This window comes from Protopterus annectens, chromosome 3.part1 (assembly GCF_019279795.1).
Source record: "Protopterus annectens isolate FY-2018-M chromosome 3.part1, PAN1.0, whole genome shotgun sequence".
Taxonomy (NCBI): domain Eukaryota; kingdom Metazoa; phylum Chordata; order Ceratodontiformes; family Protopteridae; genus Protopterus; species Protopterus annectens.
The window spans coordinates 521,064,174-521,085,676 of NC_056732.1; the positions used below are offsets into that span (position 1 = coordinate 521,064,174).

The window sequence follows — 21,503 nt, forward strand, 5'->3', positions numbered from 1 at the left end:
AATAAAACCCCAAAAGTTAGAACTTTGATAAATGAAGTGAACATAGTAATTAGGACTGTTCTTAGAGATTCATGTCATATAACAGAAGTAAATAGGATATTACTCTGCAGCTAAATTAATAACAGATAAAATCTTACCACAAAAACACAGGGGAGTAAGGGAAAGGAAGGGGAGAAATCAAATATCATGAAGCATCGAATAGATAAAACTATAAAGCAATTAAGACAAGAAGTGACACTGTTAGAAGAGTACAGAAGATGGAACAGATAAAAATACTCAGAAAGATAGCGGTCATAAGCAATGTGCAGTATCAGAACAGATCAGGATCTATTGTGTACTACTGCAAATAAAAAACAGAAATATCAACACAGACAGAAAAACATATAAGATATTCAGATAAATATAAAGGAAAATTACAAAATAAGCAATTTACTGACGACCCAAAAGGTTTTATAAAAAACTGGGAAACAATGCAAGAAGAACTGAATAACCACCAAAAAAGAAAAAAGAAATAAATACACTTTGGAGAAATATCTATGCTGATCCTGTGGAACATAACAAAGATGCTAAATAGACAGAAGTAAAAGAATAAAAAGTTCAAATGTGCAGGATATCAAATGGTATGAAGTAATGACCAGAGAGATTGAAACAAAGTTAAGAAAAGCTCCTAACTGGAAAATCCTAGGCCTAGATGCAGTACTTAACTTCTGGCTAAAAGTATTAACATCTTTACATGAAGATTTAACCATGAGTAAAATCTATTTACATGTGCACCCCAGAGAGACATCAGCCTGGTTAACAGGAAAAACAATAATATACACTGGAATTGATGCCAACAGAGTTTATAGTCATTTAGAAAAAAACTCATGGAAATCGAACAAAAGGGTAATAAAAGAAAGTCATATGAAACAAAGGATCATTTATTGTTAAATAAAGGTCTTGATAAATGTGCAAAAGCAACCTTTAAAGCAGAAATGTTGCAGCACCAAGAAAATATCAGTTTGAGACAGGAATGTGATATAAAAGAACTTGAAGAGGGCATGTATAAATATTTGGGAACTGATGAAGGATCAACAATAAAACATGAACAAATACAAATAAAACATAGTAAGGAATATTTTAGAAGACTGAAATAAATATTGAAAACAGAGATGACATCTAGGAAAAAAATCCAAGGTACACACCAGTTTGCACTGGCTGTTCTAACTTACAGTTTTGGAGTGAATGACTGGCCCCAAAAGGTGTTGGATAGGTTGGACAGGAAAAGAAGGATGCTTCATGCTCATCAAATGATTTATAAAAATCAGTTATACCAACACTATATATTCTCCGTTCTGAAGGGCGTATGGGCCTTCTCGAAACTGATTACATGTACAAATCTGCAATCGTTGGACTGCAGACATATTTGCTGACCTCATAAGACCCAAGCATAGTGAAATTTTTGAAACATGAGGAGAGTAAGTCTAAGATAACTTCCCTGCTTAGTTCAGTAGAAGCATATTGGTGTCAAGTGGAAATGGAAATAGGTTCATACTAGGCTATCTGCCCAAGGGCATTTATAAGCCTAACCCATAGTTATGTGGCTTTCGCCACCCCTTTAGTTTGAATAAAAACTATGCCTATCATTTTTCTGTGCCTCTGTCAAGCAGTGACACTGAAGTAATCCCTGGGGTATATCTGCGATCTCCCATCCACTGGTCAAGATTCCTCTTGAACAAGGCCAGCGAGGTGCTCTGCCTCACATGTACCGGGATTTTGTTCCACAGCATAGGGAGTCTCTGGGTGATGAATCTGTCCCTCCAGCACGTTCTATTTATAACCGTGTCAAGGTTTAAGTCTCCGCCCTTGTGGTTCTGAGGGATCTAGATTTTTGAGGTGAAGCATATTCATCAAATCTGGGTTTGACATGGCCTTATATGTCAGGCACAGGTCACCTCTGAGCAAGCGGTATGAGACTGAATAAAGCTGGAGTTCTTTCAGTCAGGCAGCATAAGACATATTTTTGAGACCCTTTATCCTTTTGGTGAGGAACTTTTGGGGCCTTTCAAGCTGCATCAGGTGTCTGGTCAGATACATTCGAGCAGGGCATTGTACTCAATCATAGGTCTAATGAGTGATGAGTACAGGGGACGATGACCTCCTTGATCTAGATGTGAATCCCTTCATGATCAGGTGGGCGATATAGAAGGTTTTCCTAACTACTTTAGCAACATGAGTGTCAAGCGAAGACTACTGTCAACTTGAGTCCCCAGATCCCGGATGACTTTTCTGTGCTCAGTGGATTGTCACCTATATGGTAGCTAGGGGTAACCTTGTTTTTCGAAGGGTATGACTATGCATTTTTGGCGTTTAACTTCAGGCCATGGCTCTGGCACCAGTTATCCGTTTCTGTGAGGCCCTTCTGGAGGATATCTGTGTCAGATGTGTTTTCGACTATGGCCCAGTTTGCAGTCATCTGCAAACTTTGTCAGCCATAACCCTCCTGTGTTTGCTTGTACTTCAGAAAAGTAGATGCCGAACAAGAGTGGACCCAGGACTGAGCCCTGTGGAACACCACTTGTGACAGGCTTTGAGTCTGACATGGCTCCAGCAACTCTGACCCTGTGGGTTCTGTCGCTTAGCCAGTTTGCAACCCATCTTGTGATGTATGGGTTTACATTCAAGCTGATGAGTTTTTCGATGATACCTGAGTGGGGTATTGTGTCAAGGCCTTTGCCAGGTCGAGGTAGGCTGTATGGACTGCCTTTCCCTCATCAATGGCCTTGGTGACTGTCTCGAAAAAGTCAACCAAGTTTAAGAGGCAGGATCTGCCTTTGACAAAGCCAAACTGGGTTGGATCCAAAGTCTGCAAGTTCCCTATGTCTTTATTTATGAGTTCCATTATGATCCTCTCCATGGCTTTGCAGATAAGGCTTGTCAAGCTAATGGGCGGTAATTTCCAGGGTCTGTGGAGGCACCGCCCTTATGAAGTGGGACCACAGTCGCGTGCGCCACTCCTTGGGTACGTATCCTGAGGTGAGGCTAAGATTAAACAGCTGTCCTAACTGTGGGTTTAATTCCTCGTTGAGTTCATGAAGCACACAGCCGGGGACACCATCCGGTCCCATGGATGCTGTGTTTTTGCCTTAGTGAGGGCAGTTCTCACCTGGGCGTTGGAGATGTTTGGGGGCTACAATCCTCTGGAATAGATATCTCTCCTTTTGGGGGAGGGGAGAAGTTTGCACTGAACCTGTCAGCCAGTATGTTAGCAATGTGTGTAGGTTCAGTAATTTTCACATCATTTTGAACTAATTCTGAGCATATCTGGGAGTTTCCTCCTAGGTTTCTAACATAGCTAAAGAAGGCCTTATGATTGTCTTTAGAGTCCTTGGCGATTTTTCTCTCAAAATTTGCCTTGGATGATTTTATGAGAGCTCTTAGTTTTTTACTTCTAATGATCAAAGGTGTCTTACCTTTCAAGGATTTTGCTCTATCTTGTAGTAGCTTCCTCCTTTTGTTGTAGAGCTTGTTTATGGCTGGGGTCCACCAGACTGGACGCTTGCCTTTGGTACAGAGAGTCTTAGTTTTGTTTGGGATTGCCTGATCCATGCAGTCCTGTAGGTGCTGGTAGAAGGCATTTGTAAGTGATTCAGCGGTTTGAGTAATGTTTACCACTGGCTCAGGGGCCTTAAAGGAGACCACACTAGTTTTTAGAAGTGTGAAATCGGCTTTTGAGAAGTTTTTCACTGTGGTCTTTTTGTTTCAGGTGGGGCGGGATGAGGACCTCCAGCGAGATTAGTTTATGATCTGATCTCACCAGTGAGGGTATACTTCCGGTGTTGAACATTTTGATCCCATGTTCGTGATGATGAGATCAAGTATGTTTTCACCTCTTGTGGGGATGGTGACTAGTTGTTCCATGGCATTTGAGTTTATGAACTCCAGGAATCTTTGGGTTAGAGTGTTCGGGCTTGAGTAGTGTTCCCAGTCTATATTAGGGTAGTTGAAGTCACCTAGTATGATGGTGTTTGGAGATACATTTATCCTCAGCAATGTTTTCAGGAAGGCCATGTGAGGTTCCTGAGTTTGAGAGGGTGGCCTGTAACATGCTACAAATTGCAGAGCAGTCTTGCCTATGGTTAATTGCACCTGGATGGTCTCCGATGCATCGTCGTTGCCACCAACCTTGAGGTGTGGGTGTCCTTTATGAATATGGACACCCCTCCTTTCTTGGTGTTGTCCGGATTTTGGGGCGGGCATGATATGAGGTGAAACCTGTTAGTGCTGGGGTGCTCTCAGGAGCCTTGAACCAGGTTTCTGTCACAGCACAGACATCGATGTTCTCCATATTGAGAAGGGCCTCGAGTGCGTGCATCTTGAGATTGAGACTTCTGGCATTGAGCAGCATTACCCTTAGTTTTTTTCCTTTTTGGTGTTCTAGGGTGGTAGGTTTAGAATTTGAGCCTTGCCTAAAAAGGCACTATGGGGGTGGCAAGAGCCTTTGCCAATATCCGGAAGCCCAGGGGTGACAGGTGCAAGCCGTCCCTTGCGAAGCAGCGTGGCTTGTCCAGCATGTCATCCCAGGCAGACAGACATTGGATCCCCTTTGAATGACACCAGAATTTAAGCCAATTATTAAAGCTGATCATCTTATCACTGTATTGTGGCATCATTCTAGGTGAAGGTAGGATACTGCTCAAGGTCAGGGTCATAAAACCAAAGTAGATAATAATCAGGCAGCAACTGAATATGCCAGAAAACAAAAGTAAGACTGTAAGGTGAAGGATTAGATGAGAAGGCAAGAAATGTGGAAAATGCATAAATATAGTTGCAAGTATAGAAAACTCTTGTTACAACATGTTGATCAGGATCGAATGCAGGAATGGTTATGGAGAGGTGAATTTAAACCAAAAGATGAAAGGTTAATACTGTTGGCCAAAGACAGTGGACTATATACATGTTGGTTTACAAAGTTCATTGAACATGTGGGAGAAACAGACAAATGTAGGTTTTGTAAAACAGAATTGGAAACAAGTTTCACATCTTGTTGCTGGTTGTGACATACTAATGGCAGAAGGACGGTATACTGAAAGGCATAATAATGTGCCAAGACTGCTGCAGTGGGGATTGTGCAAACATTAAAATAATGAAGTAGCTGAAAAACACTGGAAACATTAGCCACAAAGTATTAAAGAAAATGATAGTTTATATCACATGGGATCACCCATTACCAACACTTCAAAAAGGGTTTATATCACATAATCAAAAATCATAACATCGAACGTGCAAATGAGCGAATTTTCACATAATCGAATAATGTATTGTGGGGGGCTGCGCCCCCACACCCCCTACTAAATATATATTCTTACTCTGAAATCACACTACAGTGAGGAAAAGGCAAAATTCCCCGATCTTCACTGTAGTGTGACATAAATCCAGGCACTTTGAATTATGTGAAAATTTTCGCATATGCGCGTTCGATGTTATGAGTTTAGATGATGTGATATAAACCCGTTCAAAAAACAGATGCGAGAAAACCAGATATAGTAGTCCATGAAAAGAAGACAAAATTAACATTGATCACAAACTGCTACACTCGGTGACTACAGTGTCTTACGTACAGAGAGAGACACAAAGTCATAAAATACCAGGCTTTGAAGATAGAAACGAGGACAATGTGGAAGGATACCCAGACCGTTCCAATAGTAGCAGGAGCAATGGATCTTATAAAAAAGAATTTACAGTCATATTTAGATAGGTTACTGATACATGTAACTCTGTATGAATTTGCAGGAGTCGTCAGTTCTTAGCCCATTGTGGGTGCTGCGAAGAGCACTTTTGACTAACATCAAAGACTGAAACAATTCTAATTTCATGAACTTTAATCATACTTTGACTTAGGAATGAGGTCCATTCCCATCATGACATTAGAAACCCAAAATACTTCGAGAAATTAAAAAAAAAAAAATAAGGAAAACAAATTTGTTATTTTTAATGAGATGAGCAAACACTGGAGTTATGCATCTAGTAAAAACTCTGGAAGCTGTGGCTAGCTCTAGAAAAAAAAAATTAAGTTCCACTGACCTATGCAAATATGACTTTGTCAGATGGTCTTACAAAGCAGCCATCTTGCATATACAATAGTTCCACTTTAGAAATCCTCATTTACTACATATCCTGTGCTTCCATGCAAGAACCCTTGTCTATGAATGTAAGCAGTGCTTTAAGAGTCACCATCCTGAAAAACTTGTACTTAAGAAATTATTTAAGTTTGGTAAACCTACAACTAGCCTCTCTCTCTCTTTTCTGTCAATTTTGGGAACAGGAAACAGTAAGAACCCCCCCCCCCGACCTTCTCAATTTAAGTTACCAAGTGCATTGCCTTTGTTAAACAGAAATTGAACCATTAACTGTACAGCCTGGCATATATGATCTGGTGATGTCTGTGGACTCAGACACATTTGAGGATTCTGATGAAACTCTACTGAAGTACAGTGACAATTTTCTGGCACTAGGGCAAATTGACTTGAAAGCTGCCTCCTATGTGTACTGATGAAGGTGAAGGTGGAAGAAAAAGTTTAGAGCTATTTGGAGCCTCTGGATTTGCCTCTCTATATTGTCCTTGTCCACAGTGTTGTGAGGCCTGCAGTAACCAGTCCTTCAGTTTGAATTGGACAAACTGGATCATGAAAGACTGCAGGATTAAATTAAATTACTGAGACAATCAAGTTAAGTATGGTGGGCTGCTCCTTGTGCATGCTTCCCAAATGGTTGCAGCAAACTTGTGTTTGAAGGCACAGCTATATGGTTTCGCTGTTCAGCTGTACTGTGCACTTTTGTATAATTTCACAAGGCACACCTGAAGATGTAACAGCCTCCTCCTCCTTCAGCTGTGAAACAGCACCATATACCTCAAAACATGCTGGACTCACAGCATGGTGATAAGGGAGTGTAAGGAGTTCACATCCCATAAAGGCATCAGTGGTAACTGTACAAGCCTCTTACACATTTATGTTAGTTTGCTGGTACAGCACAACACAGTTTGTTTTTAGCTGACGATGTTTATATGTGACTTTGTTTTTGTGTAGCTCCTGTTTACTATACGCTTCCTACTTTGTCAGGAGCAAAAATGGGCTCAGCACTTGTTCCCGCATTTTCCTCCATAATAATGCCAATTCTAACAGGAACACAGTGATTAAATAGCATTACATCTGAGAGTGGTATGCTTATTTAGCACTGTTTAATTATTAGCAGGTGTGTGGGGCAATGACAAACTGCTATACTGTTGGCGTACATCTGTATGCTTTAAAAGGTGTACTCTGCCCACCTGTTTTGGTTTGCATACTGTTTTTTTAAGTTTAATTAGTTAACTTATAACATGTGGTCCTGGATTAGTCTACTTGTTTTGTTTGTGCTGTTACATATGTATGGCTAAGTGGATGTATCTGCCTGCTGCACTGTGAGATGTATTCCCAGCTGAAACATTGTCGGTATTTATAGTTACCTCTTATATGTGTAACTGATCATGATATGGTTGACCATACACAAATCAGTCTTCAGTAAGGAGTCAAATAAACTTTGTAAGGATTTTTATTTGAAATTTATGTCAGAGATGGTTGAAGAAAATGGCAAATGTTAGATTATGTACACCACTATGCTTACAAAATTATTCTGGTTATAAAACAGGACCGACAGTATGGAGCTAGGGAGAAGAAATGAAGAACAAATATGACAGTGCTGGAAGTGTGTGTTTTGTGCATCTACCCAGACACCTTCCAAAGTACGCACATCACCAGCATTGGTTCTCAAAGGAAGGAGTGCAACAGCTGACGAAAATTTGGCTGAACCAAAAAGAAACAGAATGAAGGTAAACCTTGATGTTACAATTTACTGGTACTACAACCCTCAACCAAGATCATCTGTAGAAGTATTAGGCTTTTTTATGTGACACATTACTAACAGATTCCAGAGGAGAAGCTGCAAGAGGCCAGTGTTGCTCATGTGCAGAAGGGACTACAGCTACATGAAAATCAGGCAGGGTAATGACAAAATATCCTTAACCGGTGGCATTCTAATATTTTCTTTAGATGCTTCCTAAGAGATTTCAAAGATTCAAAGAAACTTTATTGTCATTTGGGACCACACAAGTACAGCCTAAACGAAATTACAAATGTCAGCTCATGAGAGAAATGCAGTTTATTTTTATTTACTTAATTTATTTCAAATTTGTTAAGCGGAAAAGTCCGACTTGGAATGAAGCCAACTTTCAGCGGAGGCCCGGGCAGAAATGCTCTAGACGCATGTCTTTGCATGTGCTGTGCATCTGCAGTCCAAATAACGTAGATACAGCGGTATCAAAGAATAACATAAGAAAGAAAATAACATGCATGACATGCAGGAGGTAGTTCATATTACATAAACACATTCAATACCCATTAACCAGTGATAAATGATAAATAAATACCTACCACCAAACCCTTACACTGTTAAAATAGAGAATAGACTAGTGAATAGCAGCTGAAGTCGTACAGACATCCATGTGTTGCTACATTTTTTTTTTCAGAATGCAATTCAGAAAGCAGAAACACTAAGGTTCACATTAACACAATACCTACCATGAGTCATTTCATTTTCTTCATCATCAATTGGATTGATGTGTGTTCTTGGCCAGTATTCTAAAAGTGCTTGAAGTAAAAGTCCACCAAGGTTCACTGCAAAGAAACAGTTAAGTTAAACTGAAAAATTATGCATTAAAGATTCTGCAATTGCTAACATAAACAGTAACAGCTGTAAGGACTTTTGATAGCATATGACATGAACAGCAATCAGTCAAAAAATAAATTAAATGGAAGCATATACAGAAAGTAGATATTCTGTATTGTTCATTCAAAAACAACATTTTCTGTGATACCATACAAAAACAATGGAACAGAATTGGTCCAGATTCTAGACTGTGGAAAAAAAGCACACAGTACAGCTGTGTCACACTCATACTTAACACGATTGCAGATGTTCGAGTAGATCAATGTTGTAGTAGAGATCCTTTTGTCTTCATGTCATGCAGAAGGCCTCAATCATAGGTTCATAGGTAGGTACTTCGCTATCTGCCCAAAGGCATTTATAAGCCTAGCCAGAATGTGTTGGCTTTCACCGCCCCCTTAGATTAGTTCCCTGTGCCTCTGTCCAGCAGAGCCAATGAAGTGACCCTCGGGGTAAACTTTCTGTTTCCATCCACTCGTCAAGGTTTCTTTTGAAGAGAGTTAGCGAGGAGCTCTGCCTAATGTAGATTGGGATCTTGTTCCAAAGCACAGGAAGTCTCTGGGACAGGAATCTATCCCTCCAGCACATCCTATTTATTGTTGTGGTGAGGTTTAGATCCCTAGAGCGTGTGGCTCGAGGGGATAAGTTTTTCTTTAGGTGGAGCATGTCTATCAATTCTGGGTTGGACATGACCTTGTATGTCAGGCAGAGATCACCTCTGAGTTGGCGGTATGCAACAGAGTACAGAAGGAGTTTCTTCAGTTGAGCTGCATAGGGCATCTGTCTGAGGCCAGTGATCCTCTTGGTGAGGTACTTCAGTGGTCTTTCCAGTTGTTGCAGGTGTCTTGTAAGGTACATCCCAAATGGGGTGTTGTACTCTATGATGGGTCTGATGAGTGATGAGCAGAGGGGCACAATGACCTCTTTTGATCTGGATGTGAACCCTTTTGTGATTATGTGGGCCACATAGAAGGATTTTCTAACCACTTTGGCAATGTGATTATCAAAGGTGAGATTATTATCTACTTGGGTCCCCAGATCCCTTATTAAGTCTTCCATATTTAGGGGACTACCACCTATGTGGTAGATTGTGAGTATTTTGTTTTTTCCAAAGGGGATGACTATGCACTTTTTGGCATTTAGCTTGAGGCCATGATTTTGACACCAGGTATCCGTCTTAGTGAGTCCCTTTTGGATGATGTTTGTGTCAGCTGGAGAGTCAATTATAACCCCTAGTTTGCAGTCGTCTGCGAACTTGGTCAGCCATAGTCCTCCTGTGCTTGCCAGCACCTCTGAGAAGTATATGCGAACAGGAGGGGTCCTAGGACTGAGCCTTGGGTAACGCCGCTTGTAACTGGTTTAGAGTCGGACCTAGCTCCTGCAACTCTCACCATGTGAGTTCTGTCCGTGAGCCAGGTGGCAACCCATCTTGTGACGTAGGGGGTTATGTTCAGGCTGGTAAGCTTGTCTACAATACCAGAATGGGGAATGGTGTCAAAGGCCTTAGCGAGTTCTAGGTAGGCTGTGTGTACCACCTTTCCCTCGTCTATAGCTTTGGTAACTGTCTCAAAGAAGTCCACCAGGCTTAGGAGGCATGATCTGCCCTTAAAGCCGAACTGGGTAGGGTCCAGTGTTTGGAGGTTCCCAATGTCTCTGTTAATGAGTTCCATGATGATGCGCTTCATAGCCTTGCAGACCAAGCTAGTCAGGCTTATAGGGCGATAGTTCCTGGGGTCTGTTGTGGCTCCACCTTTGTGGAGCGGGATAACCGTTGCTGTGCGCCACTCTATGGGTACGTAGCCTGTGGAGAGGCTGAGTTTGAACAATGTGTTTAGGTGAGGGGTTAGCTCGTCTTTGAGCTCGTGCAGGACGCAGCCTGGGACACCGTCTGGTCCCATTGATGCTGTGTTTTTGGCTTTGGAGAGGGCTGTTTTAACCTGAGTGTCTGTGATTTCAGGGACTCTACACTCTTCTGGTATGGTTATGGGCCCTTTTGGGGGTAAGAGGGGGGTGAAGTTTGCGCTGAACCTGTCTGCCAGATGTTGGTGATATCTGTCGGTTCAGTGTATTTTGTGCCATTCTGCACTAACTCTGAGCAGATCTGAGCATTACCACTTAGATTCTTGACATAGCTAAAGAATGCCTTGTGGTTAATCTTTGGAGTCCTTGGCAATTTTTCTTTCAAAGCTCGCCTTGGATGACTTTATGAGGGATCGTAGTTTCTTGCTGATACTGATCAGGGATGTCTTCCCTTCTTGGGATTTTACTCTTTTCTGTGCTAGTTTCCTCCTTCTATTGTATAGCTTGGTTATGGCAGGAGTCTACCAGACTGGTTTCTTTTTCTTAGAGGAGTGAGTCTTGGTTTTGCTTGGGATGGCACGATTCATGCATTCTTGTAGGTGCCTGTAGAATGCATTAGTAAAGGATTTTGCAGCTTGGACAGCGTTATCCTTCAGCATGGGGGCTTTGAAACTTTCCACCTCGGTCTTAAGTAACGTGAAATTTGCTTTTGAAAAGTTTTTCACGGTGGTTTTCTTGTCCGGGGGTGGCAGAATGTGGATATCAAAAGTGATTTGTTTATGGTCAGATCTAACCAGCGAGGAGTTGACCTTCGGTGTGGAACACCTGTTGCCCATGTTGGTGATGACCAAGTCCAATATGTTGTCACCTCTGGTGGGAGTGTTGACCAGTTGAACCAGGATGATTGAGTTTATAAATTCTAGGAAATGTTGGGCAAGGGAGTTAGTACTTGAGTAGTTCTCCCAGTTAATGTTTGGGTAACTGAAATCACCCAATATTAGGGTGTTTGGTAGGACCTTTATGTTTCCCAGTGTTTCCAGAAACGTGGAATGGGAGTCCTGGGACATGGTGGGTGATCTGTAGCAAGCTACAATTTGAATTGCAGTTTTGCTCGTTGTTAGTTGCACGTGGATGATATCCGAAGCATCGTGCTGTGCCACTAACCTGGAGGTGTGGGTATCCTTGATGAATATGGATATGCCCCCGCCTTTTGTATTTATATGGTACGAGTTGTAGCCTGGTAGTGCTGGGGTGTTCTCTGGAGCCTTAAACCAGGTTTCTGTTACTGCACATACATCGATTTTCTCCATACTGAAGAGTGCATCGAGTGCGTGCATTCTGAAGTTTAGACTTCTAACACTGAGTAGCATTACCCTCAGTTTTTTTGTTACTTGTGCTATTTACGGCGGTGGGTTTGTCTTTTGAGCCTTGCCTAAAAAAAAGGCACTATGGGGGTGGCAATAGCCTTGGCCAGTATTCAAAAGCCTAAGGGTGACAGGTCCAAGCCGTCTCTAGCGAAGCAGCGTGGCTTGTCGAGCATGTCGTCCCAGGCGGACAGACACTGGATCCCCTTTGAATGACTTCAGAAACTTAGCCAATTGTTGAAATCGAGAAGTTTTTCTTTATACCATGGTATCATTCTTGGTGAGGGAAGGATGCTACTCAGGGTCAGGGTCATACCGGCCTGGGCTATGTGATCAGAGAGCTCTTCCAGGTCTCTTTTCATGTAGTCCAGGGAGGTACGGCTCAGGTCATTCACACCAACATGGACAATGACAGAGTCATATTTGTACTTGTTCTGGAGTGACCTTAGTGCTTGTGTTATGTGGTGGATCCTGGCACCTGACAGGCAGCTAACAGTAACCTTCTCCTTATTCAGCCTAGTGAGTGGGATGTCAGTGTGCCTGACTATAGAGTCACCTATTACTAGTATGTTGGGTATGTTATTTTGCCTTAAGAGCTGTGATTGCATGGCACACTCACTGGTTTTGTGAAGTATGTTGGTGGGGTGGAGTTTGCTTGGATGTTTGCTTTGGAGGTATCTGTTGGTTTTGCAGATTTTTATTTAGAGCCTCAGAGTATGTTTTCATGTATTTATGTGTTTTTTTTGCCGGTGCTGGTTTAATGGGTCTATGTGAGACTGGTGGTGTGATGCAAGTATTTCCCTTCTCCTCTTGACTGTTTGATCCAGTCTTGGGTTGAGAGAGCTTAGCTTCCAGTTTGGCTGTATAATTGCATCTCTCGCATGTATTAGTGTTTGGTGGTAGGAGGAGGGGGTTGTCTGTGTACATGAGGCAGTTGTAACATTGCCTCAAAATGCCCAGATTCACCAGTTGGACTGGAGAGTATGCCTGAAACTGCCCTTTGGACATGGCTGGATAGGTACAGTGAACTGGCTGGTAAGGTCGAAAAGAGAGCCTTGTCCTTCTGTACAGTACAGGAGGGTCTAGTGCTAGGGTTTATAAGTGCTTGCTATAAGTTCTGAGCAAGTGCCGGGCTGAGAAATGAATGGATTGAGTTCTTAAGTTGAAAGTTTGTCTAGTTTCAAGGGAAAAATTGAAGAGACTTTGTGGAGCCGGGAATAGTTTTACCCTAGCTAACTGGTGCTGCCTGGCACGCAAAACCGGGCAAATATGGTATCTATAGCAGGAAAAAGAAAAGAGAGAAATTAGCCCAAAATGGCCAAAAAACTACTAATTTCTGGGCTGAAACTACTCCTCCAGGGACAGATAGGCTGCTCAAAGCTCCCCTCTCTCACAGGTGAACAGAAAAACTTCCTTCTATCCAAGTAAGGTATGGGTATACACAAAGATTTGTAACACAGCCCTGAATTCATCACTAACCTGAAACTGTAGTATACTAGCTTAGAAAGGCAGGAAACAAATATATATATATATATATATATATATATTTTTGTTTTTTCTTTTCAGAAAATAAAGCAGATACACTCAAAAAACACTTTAAATGCACAGAAACGGATACTTATTGTTATATATCGCAGATCAGAGTTGTAGTCAATGCCCCTCGTAATAAAGTAGGAAGAAACACAAATACAGTAAAGCAGATGAATAAAGTGCAATTTATATATACATATATATATATATATATATATATATATATATATATATATATGCGGTGGTGGTGCTGCGGTAGCATTGTCGCCTCACAGTAAGACGCTGTCCGGTTCAATTCTCAGCTAGAGCGTCTTCTGCGTGGAGACATGTGTGAATGGGCGTACCTTCATTGAAGGTTGTGCGTCAGGCCTGGCAAGCTGGTACGTAAAAATCAACTGCCAATCATTAGCGGACCGGAGTTCTGCTGTGGTGACCCCTAATCGGGAAAAGCCGAAAGACACAAACAAATATATATATATATATATATATATATATATATATATATATATATAAAAGACAATAGAAAACAAACAAACTGATTTAAACAAGTTACCCAATTAACCAGAAAATAGCTCAAAACTGAGCCCTGTTCCAGCAGTCTTCAACCAGACAAGTTTTAACTGCACACACCTGCTACTTAGGGTGTAGGGGAATCTTCTCCAAAAAAAGATGGCCTGGATCAGTGCTCAAGTTATACAAACAAAGCTAGATTCAGCAGGCCTGAATCTGGTCTATGCTACAGCAACAAGGTGCACCAATTTCAGAAAGAAACAGTTCAAATAAGCAGGCACAATAAGCCTGTGACTAGAAATTCCCAGCTCAGAAGGGCAGAATCCAGCCTCTCCTCTCACAAGAGTGCCGACCACAAACCTTCTTAATGTAGAATAACTGTCCTGAAGCCCAAGTGCTTAAGCCAGAAGTAATACACTTTTAGAATAGCAGACACTGGGCCTTCAATCAGCAATTTCCAGCTTAGAAGGATGCAAGCTACCTGTCCTGCCACAATAGTGCAGACCACAAACCTTCTTAATGTAAAACAGGCTGTATGAAGCCCAAGTGCTTAAACCAAAAGACTTAGAATAACAGTTACAACTTAATCAGGGTACTGCCAAGCAGTAATAAATAAAATTGAGTACTTTTAAGAAAAGCAAAATAAAATAGGAGGAAACACAAATACAGTAAAAGCAGATGAATAAAAAAAAATTGCACTTTTAAGTGCAAGGAGGGAGGAAGGAAGAGCCTAAGTGGGCTGGCCTTCTCAAATCTTCTCTCTGTATTAAGTAAAGTGAACACTAGACTCAGAATATGATCTCACTGTACTCGGCTAAGTGAGCAAATGAGATGGACCTAGGAGGAGTGTTCTAATACAGACTTACAGGAGGGGCGGGCAATTCCAGAGCCACCAAGAACAGGGAGGGAGTGTGGAGAACTAAGAGAGAGAGAGAGAGACAGAGAGAGAGAGAGAGAGAGACAGCACACTGTTCAGAAACACACAATTAGGAAACAGACAAAATGAAAATACTGTACTTTTAAAACTGCAAGTTACTTAACAGAAGACTAAAATACACAACTGCAAGTTTTACTTGACTTCAGCTTCTAATGCAGATGTTTGTAGCCAAGCAAGTCTCTCAGGAGTTGAGCATAAAAATGTATCAGTATTAACAATCAGCCCAATTTCCAGTTTCTTTTAATCATCCCTAGCCAATAGGTCCAATGGTCAGTGATTCAACATCAGGGTATAAGAGGGGCATCCGACAGCACCGTTTTCTGGTCTTTCTAGACAGTGAGCAACAGCCTGATGCCTGAAGAGAGTACAATCCTTCCAGATGTCAAAAGACTTTTTTGAACTGGAAAAGAAAAAAAAGTACCAGTTATGAGTTAGAAGTAAAAAGTAAAGGTAGGGAATGATGTTGGATAAGAACTACTCATCTGAAATGCTTTCCTCCCCATTTGCCCCCCTGGAACTTGGGGGGGGGGGCAGCAGCAAACAGATGGGTAAGGAGAGTAGGAATTTGTACCTTTTTGATCGGGGAGGCCTCCCCTTATCTTTCCTAGTAGGCAGAGGACAAGGCTTAGGAGGATAACTTCTATTGTATCTTGGCGTTGGAGACAAATACAATTTCTTTGCAGTTTTTATTTGTTTTTTTATCCAATTTCTCAAAAACCTTCTCTGCAAGAGGCCCAAACATGAATTCTTTATCCAATGGGGCATCCAACAGCTTGGCCCTAACTTGGTCAGAAAGTGGCTAGGTACTCAGCTAAACGTGCCTGCTGATAACAGAGCCATTAGCAGCTGCTCTGTATGATGCATCTAAAGTGTCGTAACCACACACCAGAGAATTTCTGGAAACCTGGACTGTTGCTTTAGCAGTGTTTTGTATGTTCCTTGGTAATACTTTATCTGTAATGCTCTCTGCTTTGGTAAAGATTTGTTCTTGCAAGGAGTCAAGTATTTTAACATGTGAAATTGGCAAATTGAGGGCCTTCATACGAAGGGCATCTGATGCACAAGTCTTTTTCCCAAACTAGTGTAATAGTCTACCTTCCCTGTCATTAGGTATGGGATGTCTAGCAGCAGCCTTAGTTACACCCTTATTGGATTCTGTAGAGACTACAGAGGGATTAGCTGGTGAGGTTTTGTACAGGTGTTTGTGTCACGCACTAAAGAAAATCAGCTTGGCTTCATTGGAGTGGGTGGAAGAGGGTTTGGGTTTAAAGATATGTCTTTGAATACATCATCTAATACCACATGCAATGGTGGGACAGCTAGTGGTCTGGGGGACAGCAAACATAGATGCTGCCTGCAATGGGACTGGGCCTGACAGACTTCCTTGCTTTTCCAATGAAAAGCCTCCTCCATTTTGTGTAATATATCCCCAAAGGATAAATCCTGTTGGGGAGAAGCAAAGAAAAGGATATCATATGAGTCCGAAACAGGGTAGAACTGGCGAGGGGGGTGTTCACAATAAAATAACACTTCCTCATCCTCAGATCCTGAAGACCTAGGCTCCTCTTGACAGAAGACATCTTTTACTGGGAGAGGCTTGCAGAGGGTAGTCTGTAGTACCTGGCTGGCATGCCTAGATTTCATAAAGGCCATGTATTCCTGGGCAATTTTAAAGAGGTCCTGAGTTTCAACCTAGGCAGTAATAACCAATGACTGAGGCATAGGCTGAGATAGGCTGACTTGTCTCTTAGGTTTAGGCATTCATTCAGCAATAAAGGACTCAGTCTGCAGCTGGATGATAGCAGCCTCGGTGTGGGTTAATAGCGTGTGCTCCTACAGAGCAAATATGGAATAAGAACCACCTCCCTCGGTAAGTGAAGTTCACATATTAGAAGCAGAGGCCTGCTGAGAGATCACAGACACAACCGAGGTAGATGTCAGAGATAGCAAAGTCAAGTGGCCTGCTGCCACGGCAGCCTCCAGGGAGTCATTCCAGAGGGCTTGCACCTGGCAGTTGGACCTGGGGGCTGCAAAAGTGCCTCTCTGGAGTTGTTAGTCAACTTAGACACAGATGCATAAAGGTTGTCATCATCTGAAGAGTCTTTCTATTTAGGCAGCAGTAAAAACAGAGTGGCACAGGGACTCTAGCCCTATGCTTACAAGTCTTGGCTCTAAATCCAGCACAGTCTTGACAACTGAAAACATCGTGCTAACACCCCAAACAAAACAGACAAAATGAATGAAAGTCTTTTTATGGGATTTGTTTTCTAAACTACAAGTTAGACTTTTTTTGAACATTAATCAGAAGAAATAATTCCTCAACAGGGCACTTCAGAAATTTGAAGAAACTCTGGAGAAAAAAAAAAACAGCCGATGGATGGTGATCATCTGGTACACACAGAAGCTCACTGGTCTGCATGGCTAGAAAGAAAATACAGTTGTGTACACTTACCATAAATGTAGATGTTCCGAGTGTATTCACTGTTGCAGTCATTACATTTGGGTGATCTACTTGCAGTAGCCCTCAGTCGGCCTGATTAACAAAGTCTTGGGTCCTGCGTCGGATGCTGTCCCTTCTTTCATGACATGAAAGGGGGCTGGAGGGAGGATAACAAGGACTACAACAGTGAATACACTCGAACATCTACATTTATGGTAAGTGTATACAACTGTACTATGTTCTTCATGTTTCACTGTTGTAGTCATTACATTTGGGTAGATTCCCAAAGCAAAGGTTGGGAGGAGGAATTTAAATAGAATCAGGACCAGCTATAAGGCCCTGCAAGACTGCAGTGGCAAAGCCAGCTCTGGATTTAGAGAAAATTGGCAAATGATAATGCTTGGTGAAAGTATGTACAGAACTCCAGGTAGCAGCTTCTAGGATGTCCCTGGTAAGGACGCCCCTGAGAAAGGCTGTGGAGGTAGATGCAGCCCTGGTTGAATGGGGTCTGATCCCCTGTTGGACAGTTTTCCATGGTGCTTATAGCAGAAATGAATGCAATGGCCTATCCATTTTGAAATGGTTTGCTTTGAAATAGCTTTCCCCTCTGTTCCTGCAGCAAATGCCACCAGCAGTTGTTCAGATCTCCTTTGAGGTTTAGTCCTGTCCAAGTAAAATCTAAGTTGTCTGTGCACATCTAAAGAGTGCAGTATCCATTCCCCTTTGTTCTGTGGGTTAGAAAAGAAGCTAGGCAAATGAATGGATTGATTAAGAGCCACACTGGGTACCACCTTGGGCATGAAGGAGGGACTGGTTCTGAGGGACACCCTGTCCGCATGAAAGATGATGAAAGGCTCTACTGCCATAAGGGCCTGTAATTCAGATACCCTTCTTGCAGAAGTGATTGCTAAAAGGAAAGCTGTTTTTCAGGAAAGGAATTTTAAATCTGCAATAGCAGCTGGCTCGAAAGGAGGAAGAGTGAGTTTCTCCAAGACAAAGTTAAGGTCCCAGGCTGGAGTTGAAGCTCTCCTGGGCGGCCTTAAATTTTTGGCCCCTCTGAGGAACTGCTTGAGCAGTGGGTGAGAGAAGAGGGGAGGCTCTGTGCTGTAATGAGCTGAAATGGCTGAGGCATGAATTTTGATGCAGGAAAAGGACAAGCCCTTATGAAGCATCTCAGTCAAATGTTGTAGAATCTGAGGTAAATTGGGCACTGCTGCGCTCATCCCTTGAGATTGATTCCAGGCACAAAATCTTTCCCATTTTGCAGCATAAGATCTTCTAGTACTAGGCCTCCTTGCCTCTAAAATGATATTCATCACTGATTTACTGAGGGATGGTAAAGGAGAGATTAGGTAATTAGCCAGGCTGCTAGGTTCAGGGTTTGCAGCTGAGGGTGCAGAATCTGGTTCTCCTGCTGAGACAACAGGAAAGGAGTCTGAGGCAGGTGCCATGGGGCCAAGCATGACACACTGAGCAAGAGGGGGTTACCAGTGTTGGCGTGGTCAGTCTGGTACAATTAAAATCGGCCTTGGCTTGTCCTGTTTGATCTTTAGTAGTACCTTGGACAGCACAGGCAGAGGAGGAAAGGCATAAACTGATAAGGTTTTTCCAGCTGAAGGATAGAGCATACACTTTCCAAGCTAGCTTGTGAAGAATCCTTGTGCGGAATTTGTCCAATTGATGGTTCTGGGGAGAGGCAAACAAGTTTATATCTGGGCTCCCCCACTTGCTTGTCAACATGTTGAAAATCCTTGGTTCCAGTCTCCACTCGTGTGGGTCCATGAGGTTACTGCTTAGTCCGTCTGCCAGTGTATTTAGTTTTCCTGGCAGGAATTGAGCTTGTAGATCCACTTGGTAGCTCAAGGCTGTGTTCCACAATGCCGTGGCTAGTCTGCAGAGGGGGTAAGAATGTGTATCCCCTGCTTGTTTATGTACCACATGACAGTGGTGTTGTCCATCTTTACCATTAGTCGTCCTGTTAGAATGTGGTCCTTGAAGGCTGTCAGAGCATTCTGTACAGCTAACATTTCCTTTTGATGTGCAGGTGCATTTGACTTGGGTTCCATTTGCCCTGAATGCACTTCCCTGCCAGGTGGGCCCCACATGCATAGTCTGATGCATCTGTTGTTAAGGTTCGGGCGGCAGGGGGTAGTGTGAATGGTAGTCCCCTGTTTAGGTGCAGGCCTCGGACCACAAGAGGAACTCTAGGCATAGGCAAGGTATGATACGAATCATTGCTTCTAGATCCTGTGAATGTTGACACCATAGGCTTTTGAGATACCATTGTAGTTTCCTCAGATGCAGCCTTGCCTGTGGAATTAGAAGAATGCAGGCAGCCATGAACCCCAAGGCTTGCAGTATTTGCCTTGCAGATAGCTGGGTTTTTATGGCCACTTATTTGAAGTACGTTGTCAAATGAATCCGTTTCTCTGGCGTGAGGAAAGCCATCTGGGAAGTTGTATTCAAGCTTGCTCCCAGGAATATAATTTGTTGACAGGGTACCAGGTGTGATTTCTTTTCATTTATGGTGTAACCCAGACAAGTCAGCACCCTTTGAACAAAGGCCAGATGATTCAAAAGTATGTCCTGGCTTTCTGCCTGAAATAGACAATCGTCCAGGTATGGGTATATTTGAATATTTCTTTGCCTGCAAAATGCACTGACTAGAGCTAGGCACTTTGTGAATACCCTGAGTGCAACAGATAAGCCAAAGGGCAGTGCAGAGAACTGATGGTGCATGTAGCCTGCTTTGAAACGTAGGAATCTTCTGCAAGACTCCTTGATAGGGATGTGCAGGTATGCTTCTTTTAAGTCTAGTGTTGCCAACCATGCAGCTTTGCCTAGCATAGGAAGCAGCTGGTGAAGAGTCAGCATTTTGAATTTTGGAATCACCAGAAAGGTGTTTAGAGTAGAAAGGTCCAGGATGGGATGCCATGTACTGTCTTTTCTGGGTACCAGGAAAAGTCTCGAATAGAAACCTTGTCCCTTTCTCTCGTCTGGTATCAACTGAATAGCCCCCATGCTCAAGAGAGAGAGTACTTGATTTTGGGCCTCTGCCCACTGATTTGGGGGTAGATCTGGCCACCTGCTTGGTGTTGGTAATGTGTGGAAGTGAAATCTATATCCTTGGGACACTATATTTTTAAAACCCATTTGTCCTAAGTAATGAGTTCCCAGTTTTTGGCCTGCAGACCAATCTTTCCGCCTAAAGGAGCATTCAGTTGGGGAAGTGCTTGGAAGTTTTAAAAGCAAGTCATTGAGACAGTTTTCCATAGGGGGAGTCTTATTACTCCCAGATTTGGGTGTGGAAATCCCCCACTGCTTAGTCTTGTGTGTCCCCTGGGACTGAAATCCGGGGTTTCTGCTGTATCTGAGTTTGGCTTGAGAAGACCTGGAAGGGGCTGGACAGGACCAATTCTTAGAGGGCCAATGCCTACTAAATCTAGGAGGCTGAACTTGCAAGAAATCTTTAACAGTTTGCATAGATTTAGCTTTATCTTCCATCTTTTTAGGAACTTCCTCAGCTTTGTTGCCAAATAGACGGTCCTGATTTAAGGGAGCATCCAACAGTTTAGCTTTAACATGATCAGGCAAAGATTGCTCCTTAAGCCAAGCATGGCTTCTGAGCACAGACCCAGTAGCAGCGGCCCTGCAAGAGGCCTCTGATGAATCAAATCCACAGCAAAGTATGTTTACCAACCTGTTCAGCAGAATGCATTGAATGCTGTAATTCTTTATTTTCACCACAGTCGGGAATCAACATTTTCTGTTTAAGCAACCCAATAACATGTTGATACTTTAACATATGAAACTGGCAGTTTAAAGCCATAATGGCCAAGGTTGCAGAAGTGTAAACCTTCTTACCCCATCTATCCAGTGCCCTGGAGTCTCTATCAGAAGGGGTAGGATTTTTAGCAGTAGAAGCCTTAATGCCCTTGGGTCCCTGTGAAATAGTCTCTGGATCCGCAACAGGATTTTTTTAAAAAGAAACTTGTGTGAATCACGAACCGTGTAATATCGGTCAGGTTTTCTGGGAGCAGGAGGTAAAGAATCAAGAGCCAAACTAGACTCCGAAAATGCATCATCAGCAATGTCTAGTACAGAAGGTATAGCTGAAGGCTTGTGCTGAGGCAGGAATAAGAAATCCCTAAGCCTCTTTTTTGAATCAGAAACATCCTGGCTT

At 42.5% G+C, this 21,503-nt stretch overlaps 1 protein-coding gene across 1 annotated transcript in view; it reads right to left on the bottom strand.

The window, feature by feature from the left end:
- WDR48 (WD repeat domain 48) overlaps window positions 1-21,503 on the bottom strand; it is a 1,921,140-nt gene that overhangs the window by 360,134 nt on the left and 1,539,503 nt on the right. Inside the window, exon 14 of the mRNA XM_044066951.1 lies at window positions 8,595-8,690. Coding sequence (XP_043922886.1) covers window positions 8,595-8,690 — 96 coding nt within the window. The remainder of the gene's footprint in view (window positions 1-8,594; window positions 8,691-21,503) is intronic.